The 26750-nt window shown below is 47.4% G+C and overlaps 2 protein-coding genes across 2 annotated transcripts in view; one reads left to right on the plus strand and one right to left on the minus strand.

Moving 5' to 3' along the window:
* Positions 1-26750, plus strand: part of Pi4ka (phosphatidylinositol 4-kinase alpha) — a 141296-nt gene that overhangs the window by 69561 nt on the left and 44985 nt on the right. The window contains 4 exon segments of the mRNA XM_028856702.2: positions 2072-2122; positions 23822-23930; positions 24411-24547; positions 24682-24815. Of these exon segments, the coding sequence (XP_028712535.1) occupies positions 2072-2122; positions 23822-23930; positions 24411-24547; positions 24682-24815 (431 nt within the window).
* Positions 8742-20497, minus strand: LOC114682726 (heparin cofactor 2-like). Its single transcript, XM_028856704.2, has 5 exons — positions 20370-20497; positions 14459-15306; positions 11785-12058; positions 9826-9970; positions 8742-9467 (listed from the first exon to the last, which is right to left on the minus strand). Exons 2-5 carry the CDS (start codon positions 15288-15290, stop codon positions 9276-9278), a joined length of 1443 nt encoding a protein of 480 aa, XP_028712537.1. The 5' UTR covers positions 15291-15306; positions 20370-20497; the 3' UTR covers positions 8742-9275.

The raw sequence follows: 26750 nt of genomic DNA on the forward strand, positions 1-26750 counted from the left end.
AGTTCCAGGGGATCTGACACCCTCACACAGACATACATTCAGGTTAAAACACCAATGCACATGAAATAAAAATAAATAAATAAAAGACCTTGTCCATAATTCGGCCTTGTTCTTCTGACCAACTTATCAAGACTCCCAGGATGGTGACTTTCTCAGTTCTCAGGAGAGACTAAGTGTCAGGCTGGTGGGAGAGGAGAGCTGGTGATGCACTGGACGCTTGAGGAGGTGTGTTGATGTTTCAGAACCTTCTTTCCCACAGGAAGTGGGCCCCAGGGCCCACTGACCTGCTGGGACCTGTGGTCATCCTCTTTGCTTCCTCTTGCCACACTCTCTCATAGAGTCTCAAGACTCCTGGAATGTAACGCTTTCACAGGCTAGAAGAGCAGCGCCAGAATTCCATTTTCTCTTAAGTACAAAGGCAGGAATCCTGTTCTTTGTAGAGTAGTTACTGTTTGCCAAGTATTTACTGAAATAGGGCCTTCTTGGGGAAGGGGAGCCTGTAGAAGCAGAGGAAGATGCTGGCTCATAACTACCTATAGCTGCCAGATGTGATGGCACACGCCTTTAATCCCACCCTCAGCAGGTAGAGTGGATCACTGTTAGTTCAAGACTGGCCTAAACTTCATAGCAAGTTCTAGGCCAGTCAGGGCTACACAGTGAGACCCTGTCTCAAAAAAAAAAAAAGTTAATCTAAGACCCATGGAGGGGGTTCCATTTCATTGTGCAGCCCTGAGACTTTGGGTTCTCCAGTTCAGAGCAAAGAGGACCACTGCTCACCTGCTATGGCCCAGGAAAATCAGAGTGGGATTCTGCACCTCCCCAAGTGACCATGTGGCTTTGGCAAGGTGCTCCGATCTTCGGTGAATCTTGCCAGAAGTTAATGCAAGAGAAGCGTTCAGAACAGTTCCTGGTCAGAGTGGGTCCTCACACCCATATCTGCTATCACTGTTAAATACAGATTCTAAGTGCATTCTTCTAAAGTTTGCCATCATTGTCTGCCAAGTCCAGTGTGGCCTGGTCCTGGAGCCTGACTGGACCAGTGAGGGAGAAAAGCAGGCCACATCATACAGACAGGCTGAGATGAGGTGGGCTGTGTTGCCCAGTGGAGCGCTCCTACATAGCACCCAGAACCTGTGTTGATGGTGTGGGGCCATCGCGGGCTGCAGTCATTCAGGAGGAGGAAGCTGCTGTTGCAAGTCAGTTGTCACAGTGAACAGTTGTCTCTCCGTCGTCATTTGCACTGAGACTAGAGAGAGGCTTTGATCCCTCTGGGCCATACCCAGGGGAACGACACACACTCGCTCAGGGCTCCTGCAGCTCCCCACAAGTGTTTGGTGCAGTTCAGCCATATTTTGGGCCTATCTAGAGAATTAACCATTGTTAAATTTTCTGGGATTTCCTAACTTATTGAAAAGATGCAGAAACATGCCGGGTGAGTTGGAGACCAGCCTGGACTACCAAGTGAGTTCCAGGAAAGGCGCAAAGTTACACAGAGAAACCCTGTCTCGAAAAAAAAAAAAAAAAAAAGAAAAAAAAGAAAAGATGCAGAAACTTACTAAGTAAAAAGCCATAGTCCCTCTCCTTAGGTGAAGTCTTTGGTAATACTTTGGCACATTTTCTCTGCATGTATATATTGCCTACCTATAATTGAACATTTCTGTCAGCACTCTTCAAGGCAACTAAACTTTTTTCAGAAAGTTGTTTTCTTAATGACTGTGTCACAATTATGTAGTTGCCACTATTCATACAATCATTAATTAATGATTTGTGTTTGACATTTAAGTTGTCTCTGCGCACCCCATTGTAATCACCCTGGCAGAGTACTTGTGCAGCGTGTACAAACTCCAGGGTCAGCCTCGGCACCACGTTGAGTTAGGCGGCGCGGGACTAGGGTTTACGGTTTAAATGATGAGCGCAGAAAAGGTGCGAGACCCAAAGACTGTACAGACGGGTGTCTGACCTCCTAGGAGCGTGTCTCATTGTTTCTCTTAGATTAGGGAATCCTAGTCGTACAATACTGTTGAGATTTTTTTGTTTGTTTGTAAAAGAAATGTTTTTGCCATTTTTCTAGGCTTCCAGCAGTGCGGGAAATTTGGGGGTGCTCATTCCTGTAATTGCTGTGGTGAGTATTCACTTGTCAAATGATTTAAGTTCCAGCTACTCATGTTTGAGCAAATTTCTTAACAAATGCTTTCTAAAATCTCAGTAATTCAGCCAGGCAGAATGGCGCACACCTTTAATCCCAGGAGGCAGAGGCAGGTTGATCTCTGTGAGTTTGAGGCCAGCCTGGTCTACAGAGCGAGATCCAGGACAGCCAGGGCTATATATCAACAAACAAACAAACAAACAACAAAAACAAATAAATGAATGAATGAAATCCCAGTGACTCTGTAGATTTAGTTGTTTCAGTCACCACCACCAGCTCTGGGTAACAACCCACGGGGACAACTCTTCCTCTGTGCCAAGACTTCCTCCGAGGTCTGGCCCTGCTCACGCTGTGCGTCATGCCCTGGGTTGGTGTGCTCCACTGCTGCGTTGCCCCCTTCCTTCGGCTTTCTCTCATGTGAGACGAAGCCCGTAACTTCTTGTTCTCCTGTAGACAGTGGAGCTGCAGCAGCCCTGTCGCTTCTGGAAACCTGGGGTGCAGTGGGCGCAGGGCCTCCTTCCTGATGCAGCACAGCTGTGCTGGAGAGCAACAGGTACATAAAATAATAGAGATAAGGTCGCACTGTGTAGCCCTGGCTGTCCTAGAACCCACAGAGATCCGCCTGCCTCTGTCTCCTGAGTGCTGGGATTAAAGATGTAGGTCACCACACTTAGTTTCTGCAAATAACTTCTGTGAAGGTTTTTCCCCACTCTTGGTCATTCCCAGCAGCAGTCCTGAGCGACACAGTCACATCCCTCTCTTGTTCTCGCCTCACCCTGTGCCATAGTTCAGGTCTTGGAAGTTTTGTGCATCAGCAGAGTCCACCTAGCTGAGCACTGGGGTGCTAAGGACAAGAGAGTTGGACAGGCAAGTGGAGTCCTCTGTGTGTGTGTGTGTGTGTGTGTGTGTGTGTGTGTGTGTGTGTGTGTGTGTGGAGAGAGAGAGAGAGAGAGAGTCTTACTGTGTAGCCTGGAGTAGTGCAGAACTCCGTGTACCCCAGGCTGGCCTTGAACTTGGCAGTCATCCGGCCTCCACCTTTCTCTGCCTTTCACATACTCAGATTGCAGGCATATAACACCATGTCAGATTTACCTCCCTCATCTTGGTGAGATGGTTTGCATACTCCTCTTGAGTGTTCTTCAAACCTTGGGACTTCTAGGCAGGTTATTTTTATTGCTCTTTAATAGTAAAAATGCATACATACTATTGGCCATCTTTTTGCCTAGGCGCTCGTTTTCTGACCTGTGCCTCCTGTGAGTTTATGTTGGTGCCGAGTGAACACTGTGTACTAGGACATTCCATCTTCCTGAGGATGTGTGAGGGGAGGAGGTAGGAATGTGACAGTGAGTGTTCCTCCCGAGGACCTTAATACCCTGGGACTTGCCATCCCTGGTTCTCACCGCATTTACACATTTCCATAGGGACGGAGAGATACTCAGTGCTTAAGAGCACTTGTTACTCTTCCAGAGGACCTGGGTTTGATTCCTAACAACACCACATGGAGGCTCACAACCCTCTGTAACTTCAGTTAGTTCTAGGAGAGCTGACAACCTCTTCTGACCTCCATGGCACTAGGCACACACATGGTGCGAAAATATATAAAACACCCATACACATTTAAAACAAAACAAAAGAACTCAGATTTTCAGGATTGTAAGATCCTTTCTGTAATGGTATTTTTTCCTATTGACTTTTTTTTTTAAACAAATTCTTCCACTTTGCATTAATGTCATCCAGTATACGATTATGTTTTGGAGTGTCTTTGCGGACTGAAGGCTTACTTAATAATAGAGCTTAGCTAGCACACGCGAGGCTGTGTGTTGGGTTGCAGCAGCAGAAGCTGAGCTTTGGCTCTCTAAGTGCTCTCATATGTAAGCCTTCTGTTTGGCCTAGAGAGAAAGGTGGGGGCATGAAACCCCGGTGGGCGCTTTCTCGGCCTGTTGGAAAGGAGTCAGCAAGGCTCATGGAAAAGCGTAGGTAGACAGGGTAGATGCTTGGGACAGCCCTCCAGCCCGAGCCTCGGAGGCTTTGAACGTCCTATGACCCATGTTCTTGGGAACTTGCTCTCCTCCACTCCCAGCAAAAACAGAGGAGATGGGGCTGGTTTGTATGTTGTTTTTTAAGACAGGGTTTCGCTGTGTAGCCCTACCTGTCCTGGAACTCTCTCTGTGGACCACAGAGATCCACCAGCCTCTGCCTCCTGGGTACTGAGATTAAAGGCGTGCACCAGCAACAGTCAGTTTTTTTGTTTTTGTTTTTTGGTTTTTTGAGACAGGGTTTCTCTGTGTAGTTTTGATGTCTGTCTTGGAACTTGCTCTGTAGACCAGGCTGGCCCTAAATTCACAGAGATCCTCCTGGCTCTGCCTCCTGAGTGCTGGGATTAAAGACGTGTGCCACTGCTGCCGGCAACACTCAGTTTTTTTAATGGTTGGAAAACATTTCCTTTTTTTTTTTTTTTGAAAGAGAGAGCAAGAGGTCTCACTACATACCTTATTTACTAGGTAACAGTCCAGTCTCAAACTCATAGAGACCCACCTGCCTATCTCCTGAGTAATGGGATTAAAGGTGTGTACCACCATGCCTGGCCCAATACAGTTGTTTTTTGTTTTTGTTTTTGTTTTTTATGTGTAAGGGCATTTTGTCTGTATGTGTGCCTGTGCACCACACGAATTACTGGTGCCCACAGAGGCCAGATCCCCTGGAACTGAAGTTACAGGCTGTTGTGAGCTGCCAAGTGTGTGCTGGGAATCAACTCTAGAAGACCAGTCAGTGCTCTTAACTGCCAAACCATCTCTAGCCCTCCATTCAGTTTTTTGTGGTGGTGCACACCCTGCACTTAGGAGGCAGTCTGTCCTAGAGAGAGTGTATCAGGACATCCAGGGCTACACAGTGAGATCCTGTCTCAAAATAAAACATAAAATAGTAAGAGTAACTCTAGGTTAGCATACAAAATAATGGCTTTGACCACAGCGCCTCCCTTCGTTACCTTCAACCTGTTGGCCTCCCCTCCTGTGAACTTTCAAGTCTGTCTAGTAATGCTCATCTAGAGTGTAATCAGTTCATTCAAGAAGTCTTCAGCCAGGCGGTGGTGGCGCACGCCTTTAATCCCAGCACTCAGGAGGCAGAGCCAGGTGGATCTCTGTGAGTTCGAGGCCAGCCTGGTCTACAGAGCAAGATCCAAGACAGACATCAAAACTACACAGAGAAACCCTGTCTCAAAAAAACAAAAAGAAAAAAGAAATATTCAAGGGACATTTTGCTCTTTGAGGGTAGCAATGATGAGTGAAGTTTCTTGGGAGCACCCAGGTTTCAGGGTCACAAAGCCCAAGGTTGAACTTTTAGTTGTTTGTGTTTGTGGGGTTCTGAGTGTCTGAGGCTCTCTGTACAGGGTCAGGACAGGCATTACTGTGATGAAGGACATCTCAGAACAAACACTCCTAAATACCCCCAACCTTTGTACTTTGTATGAATAGAATGAATATTATCTTGTTTTTCGAGACAAGGTTTCTCTGTGTAGCCCTGGCTGTTCTGGAACTCACAGAGATCCAACTGCCTCTGCTTCCCAAGTGCTGGGATTAAAGGCATTCACCACCAATGCCCAGTTGAGTACTATCTTTTTTTTTTTTTTTTTTGGTTTTTTTTTTTTTTTTTTGGTTTTTTAAGACAGAGTTTCTCTGTAATAGCTTTGGAGCCTGTCATGGAACATGCTCTGTAGACCAGGCTGGCTTTGAACTCACAGAGATCCGGCTGCCTCAGCCTCCCAAGTGCTGGGATTAAAGACGTGAGTACTATCATTTTTAATTGGGTTAAGATAAAGATTTTAATGTAGATTTAAGCATGGTATTGAAAGAGGAGACAGGGGACATTGCCAGGCAGCCAGGCACACACTTAACTGCAAAAGAACAGTTATACACACTGCAGTGTGGGTGTGGACTTCCGGGAGTATTGTATTTTTAACAAAAGTTAATGGTTATATTATGGGGGAGGAAACAAATATTTGATTTAATTGCTCAACAGAGAGCCAAAGGGTCAGGGGTTTTTGCATTTGCTTCTTAGTGACCTCTTGTACCTTCTGAGAGATTGATTTCCAAAGGTGGTGTGGGGTTGTTGTTTTGTTTTGTGTGGTTTTTTTTTTTTAATATTTAGTCTTTTGTACTATTTGTTGTTGTTTGTTCGTTTGTTTTTCAAGAGTTTTGGACTTTTAATGATTCAAAAGGGCTGGTGGATTTGGAGCCAAAAGCTTGGCTCTTGCTCCTAATGCATCCGTCAACACCAGTAACCTCTGGAAACTGGAGCGCTGGAGTTGCTGTGAAGCTGGGTCATGTGGTTGTGGGGCTCCTTCCTGCTGAGCTAGGCGATCCCTACCTTCTGACTTTGCAAACTTACTTCTTCATTGCTTTGCTGCTACTGAGCCCACTTAAGGCGTCTGACACTTAGACACCTGGTCTACTCGGTTAGAACATGGCGGCTGATTGAGATGTCCCACTGAGAGCAAGTTCATCTTCACCCCAGGTAGTTTCATGGACTTAGACGGGTTATATCCTTTTCTAGATCAGAGACACTTTTGCAAGCTTTGTACCTCTGTTCCACAGAAGTACATCTTTGAGCTGAGCGGTGGTGGTGGTGCAGCCTTTAATCCCAACACTCGGGAGGCTGAGGCAGGCGGATCTCTGTGAGTTAGAGGCCAGCCTGGTCTACAAAGCCAGTTCCAGGACAGACTCCAAAGTTACCACAGAGAAACCCTGTCTCAAAAAACCAAAAAGAAAGAAAAGAAGGAAAGAAATACATCTTTGTTCACAATGTGTCTTATGAAAAAACTGACCAGGGCCTCTAAGTTAGGAGCTCCTTGGTAAAGTGCTTTCTTAGACTAGAACAAGAAGGGTTTACCCCTGGTCTAGACCTTGTCCAGGTATTACTACCTCACAACAGCACTGCAAGACCACTGCTGCTTTTATTTCCATTTTACAGATAAGCATAGTGAGGTATAAAACCTGCTCAACATCTCATAGCTACTAGGCATCGGATTTGAGTCCAGGAAGCTTGGCCCAGAGCCTGTACTGTGAGTTAATCCTCTACTGCTTTGAGAAATGGTAGCTAGTCTCTGTAAGAGGGGCCCATGGATTCCAAGTAGATGTAAGTAAGCAGGGATCGTGGAGGGGAGAGGGGCCTGGCCTGTGCAGGACCTGGAGCAGCCTGGCTGCTGTGGCTGGGCTGGGGATTGGAAGTGACATGACAGAGGGCTAAGGATGGGGCGGGGGAGGCCTTTGTTTAGAGACAGGACTTCACCTCCAGTCCAGACTCTAACTGTAGGCTCAACTAATCCTAACCTCAGCCTCTGCAATAACTGGGATTACAGGGACATATCCATCCAGCTTTTTAGGACACAAGTTTGAGATGACTACATTTAGAAATGTAAGGAGCAAGAAAAATTGCCAACAAACACCAGAAAAGAACAGTGTTCAAACAAATTGGAGGGAGAAAGTGATGGGCCATCATTATTCAGGCTTTCTAAGAAGCTGAAAAGGTGTAATGGGGAGACTTTGCCTCAGTCCTTTACTGTCTTTTCTCAATAGAGTGCTGGTGCAGATAGAAGATAGTTAGCAAGGAGTATGGATCCTGGAGCCTACCTACCTGGGATCTAGGTCTGTCAGGTTACTCCCCTTCTGTAAGTTGCCCTTACTTCCTCGGCTGTCAAGAGGAGGTATGAGTGTGACCTCCAAAGCCAGCAGCATACCCATCATGCATGTCCATGTGCGTTTGTTGCACTAGAGATAGCATGCCTTTCTCAGCTGTTCCCATTGCTGGTATTGCTTCAAGTGGTCCGAGTCATCTGTAACTGAACTCCCTACAAGACCCTCATGTCCAGCAAGCCTGGCCTTGGTCCCCAGCCCACCTGGCAGCTGTATTTTGTGCATGTTTTAGAACCCTTCCAGCTCTTGCATTGTTGGGAAATAAAGCTTCTTCCTCTAAGGTATGGGGATTACAGTGAGTGAGCCTGCATGCACAGAGCTCATGGCTGCTGTTCCTATTACAGCCGCCAGTCTCCCCACTAAGGGCACATCTTGGCCCATGCCTTCTGAGCAGCCCTTGGAGCCTTGTGAATGATCCCAAACCATACTCGTTGGATGTTGCCAGCTTTATAGGACTAGACCTCCTACAGGGCCACATCTGAGAGATGAAAGTTAAAGCGTGCAGCTCACAAAAGACTGAGTTTCTGGCTCGTAACACTGGAGCACTTGTCTCAGGAATTCCATCTCATCAGACTGGTACCTAGGACTCACACCTCGTCTTTACCCTGAGTCTGCCTTGTTTAATGTGTTAGTCACTGCACAGCACTTGAGTGACTTTCTGTCATCTTTTATTTCTTAAGGGTGTTTTTTCAGCTTGCCCTTCGTTGTTTGAACTAAAAAAAAAAAAAAAAAAAAAATAGAATTATGCTGGGTGTTGTGGCATGTGCCTTTAGGGATCCCAGCACTCGGGAGTCAGAAGTAGGCAGAACTCTGAGTTCAAGGCCAGCTTGGTCTATCTAGCAACTTCCAGTCCAACCAAGGCTACATAGTGAAACCCCCTTTTTAAAAAAAAGAGAATTAACAGATACACAGTAAATATAGTTGTTTATTTATCTCTAGAATAGGATCTGTAGCCTGTGTCACACCTAGGCAGCAGGAGAGGAGACGGTCCCAGCATCTCGGGTGTGTTTGGCGGGAACTATGCTGCTTGGGCATCCTCCCTGGGAGGGGGAAGCCTGAGCAGCCTTCAGTGGGGACTGTGGGAGAACAAGCCTTGAATAATAAAGCTGATGAGGCTGCCCACAGAGAGGGTCACATACACTCTGTGGTTAGCTCTTAGGGGCAAGAACTAGGGGCTGAGGCAGTCTGCATGTTGCCAGGACCTTCTGGGGAATGGCTGTGCTAGAGTTAGTGCATTAACTTCTGTGGTCTTGTGGCCCTGTTTACTGTGCCAGCTTCTTAGGCCTTGGTAACTTTTGTCTCCTATGTGGGCCTTAAATTCAGATATTATCATAAACCACATAAGTTATCATATCAAAATATCTCTGTCCTCTTTGTTAGACTGAGAACAGAATTACAGAGTGTCCCCCAAACTACAGCAGGTGCCCAGACTGCCACCGTTAAGACCTGGTGGGGTTGGCCACTCTCCCCATGAAGAGCAGGCAGCTGGTTCGGTGCTCATACACTAGAAACAGGAAAGGACGGTCGACAGTGAAGCGGACTTGGGTAGACAGCGGCATGAACCCCACCGTGGTCACCGCTGCGGCTTGTGTGCCCTCTTCATCCACCGTGATGGTGCTTCGGTGCTTAAACTGTTGAAAGCGGAAAGGGAAGGTGACAGTTGTGTCGGCTGTCATGGGGCAGGGAGGGGGAGGGGAGTTCCAGAGACCTTACAGAAGACAAAGGTCACACCTAGTCAAAGTGGCCCTTGCATGACCTTTGACCATTTGGTGGCTGTGATTAGAGTCTGTCATATCACATACACTCACCTTTAAACACTAGAACTACATTCACTGTTGACCATGTCCATAGTCTGAGAGGCCTTGGGAGCCAAAACAGCCGCCCAGCCCCGTATCCTTAAAGCTGGTCCCAGGCCCACCAGGAGATTGGGGAAGAGGCAGCAACAGTGCCCACAGGGTCTGGGGACCGACACACAAGGGGAGCCATTACCAGGTCAACGGTGATCCATTGCTCGGAGATGCCTGACATGTTGCCGTTTTTGTCGAACAGCTTTGTGATTCCCATGGACTTGAGGACCTCCACCAGGTTGTAGTTCTTCTCAAGCTTAAATTTGGGCAGAAGTACCTCTCGAGTTCTAGTTGGAGAAGAAGGGAGCCAATTTTATGGATACAAATGACAGAACAATTACATTTCTCCTGCTAAATTTACATGGCCTGCAGTGGGTTGCATTTACCATGGAACTGACTTAGCATTTCTTGACATTTAAAATGTGTGTATTGGCACTGTCGGTGAGGGTTTTGGAAAAGCCATCCACCGTAAGTCCAGTCACAGCCCTTATATCAATGAGTGTCATCAGCCACCGTCCAGGAAGAGTGCCTCTGCGCATGTACAGCTTTTGTTCTCGTCGTCCTGTGAGCGGTGTAGCAGGACAATATTCCCCAGGTATTCAGTGTGTTTGACTTACGGTCTGTGGGGGAATGTGCATAGGATAGACCTAAGTGTTAGGCTGCTGTATATACAAGGAACGTGAAGGCCTTGGATCTGACTAGAGCACGAAGGGAAGGACCAAGGGAGGGAAAAACCAGGCAAACTCGGAACCAGCTAGAAGCTGGCCAGGCTCCTCATGTTGGGAGTCCACAGGGAGGAGGAGGGTGAGGGCATGGGAGTGCGTGCTGGACCAGGACAGAACTCAGGGTTGATTTGGCCTCACTGACTCCAGCACCCATGAGGGGTGATACAAGAAGTAACAAATCCACAGGCCTTAATACCATCATACCTGCGAAATCCACCTTCCTCTAAAAATCTGCTTCTAAGGTTTCATATTTAGGGTTTTTATTTTGTTTTCATTTGTATTATACTTATTTATGTATTTTATGCATGCATGCATATTGCCCAGGGTATGTGGTATGTGTGTAGAGGTCAGATAAAGGACGACTTTCAGGAGTCTTCTCTCCTCCACCACGTGGGTCCCGGGGATTGAACTCAGCACATAGGCTTGGCAGAAGTACGGTACCTGTTGAGCCATCTTGCTGGCCTGTGTTTTGTGTTTTTGGAAACAGGGTCTCACTCTTCCTAGACTGGCCCTGTACTCAGGATTTCCTGCCTCAGTTTCCCCAGTGCTGGGATTACAGGTGTGCACTACTATACCCAGCAGTATTTTCAGTTTTGTTGCATCTTTTTGTATTTATTGTCCAACAGCTTTCACCTCCCATTATGAGCCTAACCAGTAATTATCTAGTACACAGAAATCTATCCCATTTCTCTGTTCTTCCTGCTGTGGTCCAGTCATAACTTCAGCAAATGTTTAACATCAGCAGTTTCAACTGTAAATAATAATCAAGGAAAATCATGAGTGACAAGTCTTCAGTGAGTTAAAAAAGGAACTTGGGATTTCCTGGCAGGGAAGGAGAGCTATCTTTGTGAGAGCCTCTTACATTCCAGCACTGGGAGTAGGGGAGCTGGGGGTGGGAACAGTCAGCCCACCTGTTCTATGTATTCTCACCTTGGGGTCGATTGAACGGGGCTCGGAGCCACCAAGTGTGGTAGAGGAAGTAGATGGAGGTTATTCCTAAGAGGGCTGAAGCTACCTCTCCCTGCCTTTGAAACAGCTTTGTGGAGGGATGGCTTGCTCATCAGTGCTCCCCCGAACAAGAAATCCAGGCTGAAATAAACAAGTGTGGCCTAGGTGGCAATTCTCGGGTCCTTTTGCATACGTCCCCCTTTAAACAAAAACAAAAACTGGTGGAACTGAGTCAGGTGGCTGACCCTAGTCGGGCTGACAAGGGAGGAGGGTGGGTCACTATCTGCACTACAGAATGAGTTCCAGGCCAGTCTGGGCTACAGAGTGAGACCCTGACTCGGGAGGGAGGAAGGGGCAGAAATCAGCCATGGCTTCAGTACTGTTAGATACCCAGCCCAAGAACGAGAAGAAGCGATGTCCTTAAGTACCTGTTCGTCATGCTCTTCTGCCATCTCTCTACGACCTGGGGCGTCAGCTGCGCCTCCAGAGTCTTCATTCCCGACAGCTTGCGTGGGATCACAATTAACATGCTGATGCCTCCTACATACTCCAGCTGCAGAATGTCACAGTCCAGCTCCTGGTCACTTGCTGCGAGGAAATTCCCTTTAGTCTGCATCATGGAGACTTTAACTACCTCTCGCTCATTGAGCCGGAAGTTGTGGCTGTGTGTCATTTCTACTGGGAATTTATTCATCCAAGTTCCTGTAAAGTCAAAAGAAGCAGGCAGTTGGTAGAAAGTCCTTTAGAATGTGACCTTTGCTCCTGAACATCTGCCCTCGGAGGGCTCTCTAGGACTAGTTCCCAGGGTCTTAACAAGAGCAATGTAAAAAACCACATGGCATTATGGATTAGATTCTGACACTGCTTATGAATTGTCCCTGACAGATACCTGATTTGCCTGGGCCTCTAATTATCTGTAAAGCGAGCGGCCCTTTGAGCCCCACACTGCGGTTCTCTAGCATTTGGCAGGACACGTATCTGATATGTGGTATCCTCGGAACCTTCCATGTTGGTTGGGTATAGAGCTATTGTTCAGGAATCAATCTTAGCTCTAAGATACTCATCATTATAATGTTGATAACTAGTTGCCAACAGGCCATGTGCCAGGCATAAGCACCTTTCTTGTATTATCTCATGTTCAGCTCCTAGAAGCTATATGAAATAGATGCTTTTAATTTTCATCCATACTTTTTGGATAAAGTAACAGACACGATGAAGTAAGGTAACTTGTTCGAGGTTTCCATCTGGTACACAGAGCAGCTGAGATGAGAAGAGCGGGGGTCTTTGGAGGACGATTAGACACCAGACAGCTCTGGCTGACTCTAAGTCAGCCCCGCCCCGAGTTTCTAACCCAGACAGTTGGCTGCAGTGTGGGGACTGTGTGCTCCGTGAGGCTTTCACAGCATTCTTAGGCCCTCCCAGCTTGGCAGCAGCTTAAGCTGTAATAGTTGCTAGTGCCTACAGACATCTGCTTCAGACGCTCTGGAAATCCCTGCTCTTCCAGCAATGATGTGAAGAGGCTCTAACAAAGCAGTTATAACTCATAGAGTTAAGTTAGTGACAGAGATTTGGGAATTAGAAACTAAAATTGTACTTAAAAATTTTTCTAACCTTTAAGGTACATCCTTCTCAGCCAGGCGATGGTGGCACATGCCTTTAATTCCAACACTCCAGAGGCAGAGGCAGGCAGATCTCTGTGAGTTGGAGGCTAGCCTGGTCTACAGAGTGAGTTCCAGGACAGCCAGGGCTACATAGTGAGACCCTGTCTCAGAAAACAAACACATGAACAAGAAGGTGGCCCTTGTGGTTCCCAGCACTGAGTCCAGTCAGTGTCCCAGCACAGCAGGGAAGGCGCTCCGGCACCTCAGTGTAACGTGGGCACTGCAGTGAAGAGACAGTGTGAGCACGTCTAGTCTGTTCTGTGTCCCTCCTGCTCCAGTGCGGACAGAAGAGCCTCTTGGTTCAGAATTTCAAGTATGACTGATGTAGAGGCTGTGGGCAACCAGCAGACTGAACACCGAGGGCTTTGGTGGTCCTCCACCAGCCTGTTCTGAAGCCATTCCCAAGCATAGCCTGATTGCTTATGAAAGTAAATGTTACCTGCGATATCACACACACTTCCTGTCATACTGAACTATATTATATACGCTTCTTCAGGTTCATGTGCTCACTGTTTACAGCGCTCTCTTCAGTTCTCTGCATAGCAAGCTCTAGACTAGCCAAGGCTACGTGGGGGACCCTGTCTCAAAAAACAAGAAGTACCCTGAGAAGTTGTGTTTCTAATAATCACTGTAGCTGAGCAGTTTCCAGAAGAACTTCTTTAGCTTTTTGTGCACATTTCTACTCACTGATAATTGGGAAGAGAAATGAAATCCTAATCCACGCTGGCCAAATAATTTTAAAAAAGGTGGAGGGGGGGGAGCTTATATTATTTCTTCCAATTAATAAACCATTAGAGGGCCGGGCAGTGGTGGTGCATGCCTTTAATCCCAGCAGGTGGGTCTCTGTGAGTTCGAGGCCAGCCTGATCTACAGAGTGAGATCCAGGACAGGCACCAAAATTACACAGAGAAACCCTGTCTCGAAAAAATTAAAACAAAATCAAAAAAATTGGAGGTAGCTTAGATCCATCCTGAACACTAGTCTTTACTCTTGAGGCATCTTTTTTTTTTAGGGGGGGGGTGTTGGATTTTTAAGACAGGGTTTCTCTGTGTGGCTCTGGCTATCCTGGAACTTACTTTGTAGACCAGGCTGGTCTCAAACTCACAGAGATCCGCCTCTGCTTCCTGAGTGCTGGGATTAAAGGTGTGAGCTACTACCACCCAGCTCCCTTAGGGCATCTTGCCTCTCTGCTTTGGTGAATTTGTCTGTAAAACAAGGATCCTGATAACTACACCGTGATACCTATCACATGGAAATCCAGTGAGTGTAAAATGATAGGTTTAGTAGCTACCATCTCATTGTGTTCTTCTGTGTCCGCGTTGACCTAGCGTCTTATTTTCCTTCATAAATTACAGCTACAATACAGTTCTTAGCATTGTCTTTTTGTATACCAGACGGGTGTATTGTGAGTTTCCTTTGGGATCGTAAAACCAATTCTTACCTTTGAAGTAGATGCAGTTCAGGATCATCATCTGAGTAGCAGGATCTATATTCTCCAGAGCTTCTTTTATGAGGCCTTTGGTGAGCTTCAAAATGTGCTGGTTTGCCTTCGATATGAAGGCGGGATCTGAGAAGTCACCTACCTGGGCCTCAGCAAAGTAAAACTCCCTCATGTCAGCTTTGAAGTCCTCTCGAATGGGAAACTGCTTCTGAATGTAAAGGTCATTAACTGACTGGAGCGTGTACCCAAAGTTCCTCCTGAATAGGCGATGGGTCAACTTTCGAAAGAGATTATGAATGGTGGTAATCTCATACTTGCTGCTAGCATTGACAAAATCTTTAAAGTGTAGAACTGAGTGTACTTCCTCATGGGTCTCTCCCCTCAAGCCTAAGGAAATCATCCCCATGGCAGTAGAAATGCCAACAGGTGCTAGGAAGATGTTTTCAGAAGTGGGAACCTGGTCCTTCAGGGCTCGGTAAAGGTTGAAGGCAAACTTTGCATTGAGGATATTAAGACGCTGGATCCGGCTCTTGCCTTGGAAAAGCTGCAGGATGTTCCCAGCGCTTGATTCTGCATCTATCGGGGAAACTGCATCAATGATGTAAATGTAGTCATCATCTTCACTGAATAGCTTCTCCAGGTCCAGATAGTCCTCCTCCTCCTCGCCCCCCTCTGGAATCCAGTCATTGGTGACTGTGTTTTCTTTGTGGAAGTTGGCAGGCAGGAAGGACATGCTCAAGTTTTCATTAGCTGGCTGCTCAGCAAGGCCATTGCTCCCAACACACACAGACAGGAGGACGGGAAGAAGAAGAGGGTGGAGTGGATGCTTCATGCTTGCAGAGCTAAAGCTGGTACAGAAACAGACACCAGTGAGAGGCAGCCTGGCTCCATCCCGCTGAAACATCCAGACAATGGGATCTCCATATTCTAGGGGACAGGCCCTAAGGACAAAGGCTGGCAGCAGCCATTGCCAAGCGTGGGTAGTTGTGAGTGTCCTGGCACTCTAAGGCAAGCAAGGCAGAACACTTGACATCAGGGAGCTGGGGGCTTAACCAGCTCAAGTCTAGTCATTCACATCTAGTTGTCATTACCCACCACTCATCAGTCCCTACATTTTGGTGCTAGGGACTGAGCCCTGGTCCATGCAGTGTGGGTGAGAGTAGTTAATATCAGCTATGTCCCTAACTCAAACCACCGCCATCTCTCAGTAGCAGCGAAGGAAGGCTACCTCTCACCACAGGTTGAAATGGAGGAGTATTTCAAGTTGGGCATCCACACGGCTGGTCCCTAACTGTCTACAGACCTTTATAAAGGGTGAGCCTCTGACCTCCCACAGACCCTGCCTGCACAGTGAGATTGGAAGCAGGAAGTAGAAAGATTTCTTTCTTCTGACAGCAGAGTTCTCCTATAGCAAGTCATATAACCCATTAGCCTCTGAGAGTGCCAGGAGACACAGGCCGCCCAGCCACACTCCTTCAGCAGGTCTAAGAGAATCTTGCTAGGTTCCAAATCTTAAACAGATTAACCCCAAATGACTGCACAGAGCACAGCCATCCAAGATACGTTTCTAGAAGTCTGGCTCATGAACGTTCATAACACCTCCTTCTCCCAGCTGAGCAGGGGTCTGGGCTTACAGGTAGGGGCTCACTCCTTCCACTGGAAATTCCTCTCCTGTCTCAGGTACTCATTCAAGCTCATGTCTTACGAAACCTCTTTAACTTTCTGGGTACCTCTACTCTCGCCCTCCTCTCCTGCCCCACACTGGACAGTACTGTTTTGAAAACACATTGAATTCACTTCCTGTCTGTCCCATGAGTCCTTCAGTAGGAAAACCTCAGTGCCGTTAGTGCCAGATATGTTTTCTGGAGACAGGTGATGGCGTTTAGTGAATAAATGAAAAAAGAAACTCTAAGACTCTCCCAAGTTCCCTCTTCTTCACTCCATTAAAGAAGGGATTCTTGCCAGGCGGTGGTGGCACACGCCTTTAATCCCAGCACTCTGGAGGCAGAGGCAGGTGGATCTCTGTGAGTTCAAGGCCAGCCTGGTCTCCAAAGCGAGTTCCAGGAAAGGCGCAAAGCTACACAGAGAAACCCTGTCTTGAAAAAACAAAACAAAACAAAACAAAAAAACAAAATTAAAAAAAAAATGGGATTCTCAGGTCAGGACTCTCCTCAGCTCAGCAGGTAAAGGTGCTTGTCACACAAGCATGACTACCAGGTTGATTTCCAGAACTCACATAAAGGTGGAAGGAGAGAACTATCTCCACCCAAACATCTGACTCTGTGTGTGTGTGTGTGTGTGTGTGTGTGTGTGTGTCTGTCTGTCTGTCTGTCTGTCTGTGTGTCTGTGTGTCTGTGTGTAGACACACACAAATAATAAAAAAAATTGGGCTGATGAGATGGTTCATCAGGTAAAGGTGCCTGTTGCCAAAGCTGACTACCTGAGTTCAATTCCTGGGACCCACATGGTGGAAGGAGTGACTCTTACAAGTTGTCCTATGACCGCCACACATGTAACATGGCAAACCTGTCCACCCATACAAATAAATAAATACAAAAAAATCTAAAAAAAAATTTTATTTAGTGCAATGGTTCTCAACTTGTAGGTTGCAAACCCCCTTGGGGTTGCATATTAGAGATTCTGCATATCAGATATTTATGATTCATAGCAATAGCAAAATTACAGTTATGAAGTATCAGTGAAATAATCTTATGGTTGGGTCACCACAACCTGAGGAACTCTATTAAAGGGTGGCAGCATTAGGAAGGTTGAAAACCACTGGTCTAGGGGCTCACGGATCCCAGGAGATCCATGAAACACACAGAACTAACACTAGCTGTGTGTTTATTTCTTATCAGATTCTCATCAAGTTTGGCATCCTACGCTGGTGTAAGAACCGGTGCTGTAACAGGCCTCTTTCTGTGCTTAGAAGATCTGTTGTGCCGGGCGTTGGTGGCGCACGCCTTTAATCCCAGCACTCGGGAGGCAGAGCCAGGCGGATCTCTGTAAGTTCGAGGCCAGCCTGGGCTACCAAGTGAGCTCCAGGAAAGGCGCAAAGCTACACAGAGAAACCCTGTCTCAAAAAAACCAAAAAAAAAAAGAAGAAGAAGATCTGTTGCCAGTCTAGATCAGATCAGAGTCCCTGGCTCCTGTCTAAGTATTTGTACTTGGTAAGCCTGAGGACAGTTAGGGACCAGCTGTGTGGATGCCCAACTTGAAATACTCCTCCATTTCAACCTGTGGTGAGAGGTAGCCTTCCTTCGCTGCTACTGAGAGACACAATGGTTTGAGTTAGGGACACAGCTGATATTAACTACTCTCACCCACACTGCATGGACCAGGGCTCAGTCCCTAGCACCAAAATGTAGGGACTGATGAGTGGTGGCTAATGACAACTAGACGTGAATGACTAGACTTGAGCTGGTTAAGCCCCAGCTCCCTGATGTCAAGTGTTCTGCCTTGCTTGCCTTAGAGTGCCAGGACACTCACAACTACCCACGCTTGGCAATGGCTGCTGCCAGCCTTTGTCCTTAGGGCCTGTCCCCTAGAATATGGTTAAAATTAGCATTTCCAACATTTTTTGTCATAACTGAGGAACTTTTTAAAAAGGCATTGTGTATCTCAGGCTAGCTGAAAACCCTGTTTAGCCAAGGGTGACCTTCAATTTCTGATGCTTTTGCCTCTGCCTCCTTAGTTACAGGCCTGTACCACCATACCTGTTGTGTACGGTGCTGGGGATGAACCAGGACTTGTCAGTGCTAGTCCAACAGTCTACCAACTGAGTGACATCTCAGCTCACTGAGAGACTTCTGAATTGCTTATTCTGGAGAAAGAGTCACATGGTTTCTGACTTGGAATATGTCTGTCATCTTTTCTGACCCGCTTCAGCATTTTGCTGAGATTGGTGGCCATGTGGTCTTCACATGTGGAATAATTTCTAGAAATGGTGTCTAATGTATGTAGCTGCAAGTAGAGTTGGACCTAGTTTCAAGATGGAATCAGGCATGAGAATCATTGATGTTACAATTAAAGAAAAGAACAGGGCTAGGGAGGTGGCCCAGCGGTGTCTCCTGCTTTTCATAGGAACTCAAGTCGGGTGATCACACCCATCTCTAACTCCAGCTCCAAGGAATTTTGACATCCTCTGGGCATCTGCATGCATGTGGCACACACCAGTGCTTATACACAGACAAATGCACACACACACACACACACACACACACACACACACACAAACAAACAAATAAATAAATCTTGATGAAACACACAGAAGCAACTTAATGGAAGTGTTTTTGTATGATCACACTTAAACTATCCTCAGCTAACACAGTAGTTAGTAATAATAATGTTAAAGAATAAAACAGAAGCCAACTTCAACTCATGCGGCTCAGGAGACAAGGCTGAGCCACGTAGTAAAGATCTTCTTCAGCCTCTCCTGGCACTCAGTATTCTTGGAAGCTGGTTTGGTTTAGGGGGGTTAAACATCATATACCCTATTTCTGCATTGTATGTTCAAAAGCTGTAAGCCATAATTTTCATTATTCTCTTACTAGAGAAAGGAGAAAATGTAAAGGTATTTTTAATGCATTAAAAAATTGGAGCTCTAGCTAGGCGGTGGCGCACGCCTTTAATCCCAACACTCAGGAGGCTGATCCAGGTGGATCTCTGTGAGGCCAACCTGGTCTACAGAGTGAGATCCAGGACAGGCACCAAAACTGCACAGAGAAATCCTGTCTCGGTAAATCTTTCTATTTTTCTGTTCATCTTCATTAAGGCATTTAAAAACACCTCTAAGTTGTATATACATTCAAGTTGCTATCTTTGAATTGAAGGACTATAATTTTAAGATAAATCATCAAAACTTTGTTTTCATGGGAACATCATCTAGCATGTTCTTATGGGTTGCATAGAGTAGAATTGGCCTTTTTGGTCATGTGTCATAGAGAACACTCTCTCCTGCCTTGATGTCTCTAGATCAATCCAGACCAGAGCAGGAAGGAAGAGAAGTAGTTGCCAGTAATATGGAAACTTTTTTTTGGGGGGGGGGTGTCGAGACAGGGTTTCTCTGTGTAACAGCTCTGGCTGTCCTGAAACTTGCTCTGTAGACCAGGCTAGCCTCACACTCACAGAGATCCATCTGCCTCTGCCTCCCAAGTGCTGGAAAACCTTTTCATGTTGAAATAACTTCAAACTTACAGAATAGTGGAGCAGCTGATGTGCCTTTTTTTTACTGTCATTGGATTTTACATTTCTGTAGGGGGGGTGGGGTGGGGATGGGGGGGTGGAGTGTGTGTTTGTGGTATGGGATGTGTGTGGACTGTGTGTGTGTTTGTGGGGGTGTGTGGGGGAGATGTGGTGTGGGGGAGGTTGTGGGAGGGTGGTATGTGGTAGAGGGTGTGGGGTATGTGTGTATTTGTGGTGTGTGTGAGGGGTGGGGGGTGGGGGGTGGGGGGTGTGTGTGCCTGTATATATATCAACATGTACAAATATTTTCTAAGCCTTTTGAGGTTAGATCTCTTACATTCCTCTAACCTTTCATAATAATGCTTAGGGAAAACTTCCTAAGAACAAGGTTATTCTCATACATTAGACAGTTATCTAATTTGAAAAGAAAATGTTTTTTTGCCCTTGAGTGATAGGTGCACAGGGGCTATAAGCCCATCCTCTGGTCTCAGCCCCTCCAGGGCTGGATTTCCAGTTACAGTATCAAAGATTCAATACTCTTGTCTCTTCTAACTCCACTTCTGTCAGCTGTCCGCTAGTGCAGCTGGTAGAGTTGCATGCTGGACTTTAAAAGGAATAGCATTTTCTTTTTCTCAGTTTGTACTTCAATAAAGGAACCAATTGCCTACCTCAAAACATTAAAAACAGAAACTTACAATTGACAAAAAATGTTAGAAACCAAACTTACCTGTGTGCCTCTGAGCATTGGCGTTACAGAGATGAAATCAGAAAGGGCCACCAGCAGGGTTTCGGTGTGAACTTTGTTGCTGGGCTGTGTGTACCTTCCAAAGCAAACATGTCCCAACTCAGACGCCACCCAGCCAGCTTTGTCAGCAGAAAGCCTTTCAGCTGTGTCTTTGATCACTGTGTGGTGACAAGCTGCTTCCAAACTGCAGCCCTCTGTCGCTGAAGTTTTGGATGTTACGGTCAGCTTGTCTGCAGCTGAAGCTAAGCATGTCTGAGGCACTCTTCAGTGTATCTAGGAGCAGGGTTGCTTAGAGGGTACAATACCCTGTGGCCTCCACAGGTACATGCATGCACATGGTGCATTTAAACTAATGCAGGTCCATATATAAATATAAACAAATCTTTTGAAATGACTCTTAAAGCTTTTCTTTTCTTTTTTTTTTTTTTTTTTTTTTTCTTTTTGGTTTTTCAAGACAGGGTTTCGCTGTGTAGTTTTGGTGCTTCTCCTGGATCTCGCTCTGTAGACCAGACTGGCCTTGAACTCACAGAGATCCTCCTGACTCTGCCTCCCAAGTGCTGGGATCAAAGGCATGCACCACCACCATCCGGCTTCTTTATTTTAAAAAAAAAAAAAATTTGGTGGGGGTTGGGGATTTAGCTCAGTGGTAGAGCGCTTGCCTAGCAAGCACAAGGCCCTGGGTTCGGTCCTCAATTCTGGAATATATATATATAGTATGTGTGTACCACATGCATGCAATGTCCATGGAGACCAGAAGAGGGCATCAGATTTCCTCTGGACTGGAGTTACTGACATGTGCTGCCAAATTGGTGCTGGAAATGAAGTCCAGCTCCTTTGGAAGAGCAGCAAGTGCTCCTAACTGCAGAACTCTCTCCAGCCCCTAAAGCCTTAGTTTAAAGAGTGGGAAGAGGATGTCTCAGTGAACAGCACTGTCTCCTCCAGCCTGAGCCTCCAGTTTCAGCCTCTGGAACTGGCTCACACATCTGTAATCCCAGCTCTCCTGTGGAGGTGGGAAACAGGGAGAAGCACCTGAAAGTGGTCCAACCATTTTTGCATTTGTCTGTCGTGACTCTAGACTCCTTGATCTGTCTCTCCCACTTGTCCTAGGATTTTGATTTCTTTTTAAGCATAAGCAGGTCTTCTGCCTAGTAGCCTTTGCCTGTCCGGTGTTAGGGGCCCTTCTCTGGGATGTCCCAGCTTCTCCCCATCTTTCTTGAAGAATGGAGTATTGCCCTGCCCTAACCTGCCATGGTGCCTTGTCTTTATCTTAGAACGTATCAAAGACCTGCTGCTTCCTTTCCTCAGCTGCCTCCATCTTCCCTTCCTAGGCATCCTGGTGGGCAGGAGCAGTGAGAGGGTGGGGAGCCCAGCCCTTAGGAGGGGGCGGGGGGGGGGGAGGTCCAGGGTGAAGAGCAGGGTCCCAAACCACAGAAGGTGTGACTGCTTTCTCTTGCCTGTCAAAACTGTTGCACTTCTCTGCCCCCTAAAGGTTGGTTGGTTGGTTGGTTGGTTGGTTGGTTGGTTGGTTGGTTGGAAGACACGGTCTCACTGTTTAGCTCTGGCTGGTCCAGAACTCGCTATGTAGACCAGGCTGGCCTCAAACTCACAGAGATCCGCCTGTCACCAGACCATCTTAGCAACATTCACCTTGAAGTCTGCTGTCCCCTTTGGGCTCCCCCCCCCCCAGCCACTTCAGCCCACCACCCTGGCCACTGGTCAGACCGGAAGCACAAAGTTGTCGCTGGTCCTTGGTGCTGGTGTTGCAGCATTTGGGCTTTCTGTGCTGCGCTCCTCCGTCCACTGCTGCACCCTGTCTCCTTACCACCTCCAAAGTCTGCCCGAGCCAACTCTCCCCAGGCCACAGTACCCTGGCAGTTCTAAAGGGGGGGGCCAGACCACCTGCCACACCAGCTGCTAAGCTCCAGACCGGCCCCTGTTCTCTCCCTGCACCTGCCAAGAGATGTCTCCAACAGAATTCCGGAAAATACAGTCTCAGAGAGGAGAGCAGAAGTCCTTGACTACTCAACTGCTCAGAAGTAATTGCTGTTAGGCACCTGGGGTTTTTTCCTATCTTTGTTCTGTACTTATACATTTACATGGAAATATATTTGAAATATATGTATACTGAAAATATATAGCGTATATAAAATGTATATTGAAATATGCATTTGTATATTTTGCATATTTTACTTGACATTTTGAGTTCTACCTATACTAACAGATGATCACTGAAAATAAGATTCTTTTTTCAAGATAGATCTTATGTAGCTCATGTTGGCTTTAAGCTCACTGTGTGGCCAAGGATGAGTTTGAATTCCTGATCCTCCTGCCTCCACCTCCTGTGTGCTGGGATTACAGGTGTGCTTCATCACACTCCCCTTGGTGTTTAGTGCACACTGCCACCCCCTCCCCAGTAAGCGTTACACCGGTCCACCTCCTGCAGGATGCCTGTGCCCCTGTCCTGGCATTTGGTGTCATCTCTCCCGCTCTACTCCTGGCTCAGCACCCGTGCCCGCAAGCCGCTAGTGTGCGGGTGGCAAAGCCCCACACTGCAGGAATACGGGACCAGATCTCATCACTGTAGAGGAGCTGTGTCGCCAAGGGTTCTGTGAGGACCAGTGTGCTCAGTGGAGTGGTCTGTACAGAGTGAGCCATTTCATAGAACCGCCCTGCAGCCGCAGGCCTTAGAGCAGCAGGCTGCCTTCCCAGCGGGGTCGGGGTTTGACTTCTCATGCCTGCACTCAAACCAGTTTGCTTTTACTGCATGTCAAGAGCCTGCCCAAGATTGCCGTTTGAGAGAGTGTGTGTGGAAAGGATTTGAAAGCTGCTGCTTGTACTCTGTCCGTAAGATTGCTCAGTCTGCCACTCCAATTGTGTTACCTTCTCGGAGGGCCCTCCCAGGCCCAGCCTTGGGGTCTGAGGCTTCTTACAGCACCTGAGGCTTGCTCTCTGTTCTCCGCCTGGCCAAGCTTTCTGTGAAGACCCACGACACCCTTCCAGGAACTCTGTTCCACTGCAGTTGTTTCCTCCCAGTCAGACAGCTCGCCCTGAGTGAGCTCCAAGCACGGTGCCTAGCCCCGTGAGAGGAACCTGCTGATGGGTAAAATAATTGGGAAGCATCAGCCACTGCTCAGTTTGCACCCATCTGACTGGCTAAGTCTGGGATGGACTCTTGGAGAATGTGTGCTTGATTTTACACTTAGAGTTTTACTAACAAATAACCTTCCTCGGGCCGGGAAGGGTGGTGCACGCCTTTAATCCCAGCACTCAGGAGGCAGAGGCAGCAGATCTCTGTGAGTTCGAGGCCAGCCTGGGCTACAGAGTGAGTTCCAAGACAGGCTCCAAAGCTACACAGAGAAACCCTGTCTAGAAAAACAAAACAACAACAAAAAAAAATAAAATAAATTAACCTTTCTCCCTTCCTTCCCGGTCAGCTCACCCGACGGTTGCCGCCCATCAAAGAAGCTAAACCTCGGCTACAGAAGCTTTTCCGGGACTTCTGGCTCTACTCTGTACTGATGGGATTCGCTGTGGAGGGCTCAGGTGGGAGCCGTCTCTCCCCAGGGAAGGGCTGGGTGCGCAGTAGGAGCAGCTACGGTCAGACTCATCCACCCCAGAGTCTGAGCCTAAATGTAGCTGCTCGTTCCCACTTGTACTTCAAAGCATCACACCTCCACTGAGTGTGCCGCGTGACCGTAGAAAGCTGGGGGGCAGACTTGTCTCTGTGTCTCATTGTGGGGATGGTTGTCTCAGGGGACCCGGGACTCCAGAGGTTCCAGAGTCAGTGCCGATGTAAGACCTCCTCGACTAGGTACCCCATAGTCTCATATATTCCTCTCCTCTCTCTCTTTCCCTCCCGCCTCCTCTCCTCTCCTCTCCTCTCCCCTCCCCCTCCTTCTCTCTCTCTCTTCTCTCTCCCCCCACCTACCCCATGCTAGGAAAGTGGCCTCGCTCCAGAGTGTCGGTCAGGTGGCCTCCTGGTCTGCGCCTGCCCTTATCTCACTCACGCCCACTCTCCTGCAGGACTTTGGCCGGAAGAATGGTATGAGGGCGTCTGTGAAATAGCCACCAAGTCACCTCTGCTCACCTTTCCCAGCAAAGAGCCTCTTCGATCGGTCCTGCAGTACAACTCAGCCATGAAAAATGACACAGTCACCCCCGTGAGCACTCTCTTCTCACGCTCGTTAGACTGTCCAGAAAGAGATTAGAGCAGATCCTTCCAGTCCTTACTAACCATTGGGCTTCCTTCTGGGGGGGCGCCCTCATGAGCCTCCGAGTGTTTCCTTCCCTCCAGGCTGAGCTGAGTGAGCTCCGGAGCACCATCATCAACTTGCTGGACCCCCCGCCTGAGGTCTCTGCCCTCATCAACAAGTTGGACTTTGCCATGTCTACCTATCTCTTGTCTGTGTATCGGCTGGAATACATGAGGTACATGAGCCTTCACCTCACACACACTGAAGCACATTTTTAACTTTTGTGTCTTGATAGACATGGGGCTTTTTCAACTCCTTTCAAGACCTAAAGCATTTAAAAAACAGACAGCTGCTGGGAAAGGCGAATGCCTTTAACCCCAGCACTCGAGAAACAGGTGGATCTTTGTGAGTTCCAGGACAGCTAGAGCTATGTAATAGAGAACCCCTGTCTCAAAAATAAATAAATAGGAAATAAGAATAAAAACCAACAAGACTGGCAAGATGGCTCCGTGGACAAAAGGAGCGTGGTACTGTGAGCTCAGTCTGGACTGCATGAGGGGGAAGAGAAAACCAGTCCCTGAAAGCTGTCCTCACCTCCACACACACCGATAGATCTAAAGAATAAAATAAAATGGTTAGTGCAAAGACAACGATCAGCTCACTACCCATCACCACCTCCTGTAGTGTGTGCCTGTAGCTCCTCCCTTCTTCCAGAAAAACAAGCCAGAGCTGAGGATGTCGCTCAGTAGCAGAGTTCTCGTCACACGCGTGTGAGACATCTTGGCCTTTAAAAAAAAAGAAAGAGGTGGGCAGTGACACACGCCTTTAATCCCAGCACTCTGGAGGCAGAGCCAGGCGGATCTCTGTGAGTTCGAGGCCAGCCTGGGCTACAAAGTGAGTTCCAGGAAAGGCACAAAGTACACAGAGAAAAAAAACCCTGTCTCAAAAAAACAGAAAAACAAAAACCCAAAGTGTCGTACAAAGCAGTGCTCTTCTTCTACCATCAGACCAGGGGCCACACCAGGTTGGCAGACGACGAAGCGGGTCCCTTTACCCACTGAACCATCTGGCTGGCCCAGACGGGTTTCTTTATCACAAAAGTAAGATCCCAGTACTTGTGGAGCCAAGGCAGAGGGTTGGTATGAATTTAGACTAGCCTGCGCTACTTTGGAGACCCTGTCTCAAAAAAATGAAAAAGAGCCGGAGAGATGGCTCTGCTGTTGAGAGCACTGACTGCTTTTCCAGAGGACCCGGGTTCAAGTCCCAGCACCCACGTCAGGTAGCTTACAATCGCCTGTAGCTCAGGTGACCCAAAGCCCTCTTCTGGCCTTGCAGGCACCCACACACACATGGCATACAGATGCATATAAATGTAAATGAAACGTTTTTAAAAAGAAAAAAAAAAAACAAGTCAACCCCAAAATGGCAGAATGTACCAAAGGTAAAGAAAAAGAGAATGCAGGTCTCAGGTTGGGCATGGTGGCACATGACTAATCCCAGCACTTAGGCGGCAGAAATAGTTGGATTTCTATAAGTTTGAGGCCAGCCATAGTAATTTCTGGACAAGCCAGGGCTACATAGTGAGACCCAGTCTTTTAGAAAAAGAATTCAGGTCTTACTTTCTTAGCCCCAATTCCCTCATTCCTGCTGTTCAGAGATGCCCGTGTTAACTTGCTCACTCCCCTCAGTGTCCCCTGCACAGACACACGTGTACACACACACACACACACACACACACACACACACACACACACACGTGTACACAACACACACGTACACAAACAGCCTTTAAGAAACCTGTCGGTGGGGTTGTACAGCCCCTGTTCCATACATGTTATTCTTCTCACTTAACAGTAGATTGTGGGCATGTTTCGGCCACGGTGTGTGTGAAGCTGCCTCTGCTTTTGGCAGTGATGATGTGTCCTTAAGTAGGTGTGTTTCAGTTTACTTCCCCCACCTCCTGGTGATGAGGAGTTCAGATTAGCTCTGTCTGGGGTAATGCAGCGTTTATTAAGGGTCTTGGTTCTTGTGACCTCAAGATATGTCCCTAGTGGTGTAACTGCTGGATTGAAAAAGATAGAGATGTGATACTAGATGGTACAGGTCACCCTGCAGAAAGTTCAGGAGTCGTGCTCCGGTACAAGACAGAGGTGCTGTCTTTTGAGCCAAA

The sequence above is a fragment of the Peromyscus leucopus genome, chromosome 12, assembly GCF_004664715.2.
Source record: "Peromyscus leucopus breed LL Stock chromosome 12, UCI_PerLeu_2.1, whole genome shotgun sequence".
NCBI classification, from domain to species: Eukaryota; Metazoa; Chordata; class Mammalia; order Rodentia; family Cricetidae; genus Peromyscus; species Peromyscus leucopus.

Coding starts and splice junctions, on each gene's coding strand:
- LOC114682726 (XM_028856704.2), bottom strand. CDS start 15,290: ATGAAGCATCCACTCCACCCTCTTCTTCTTCCCGTCCTCCTGTCTGTG. Junction 12,059..14,458: donor GAACTGCATCTACTTCAAAG/GTAAGAATTGGT, acceptor TTGACTTTACAG/GAACTTGGATGAATAAATTC. Junction 9,971..11,784: donor CAGAAGAGCATGACGAACAG/GTACTTAAGGAC, acceptor TTCTCCAACTAG/AACTCGAGAGGTACTTCTGC.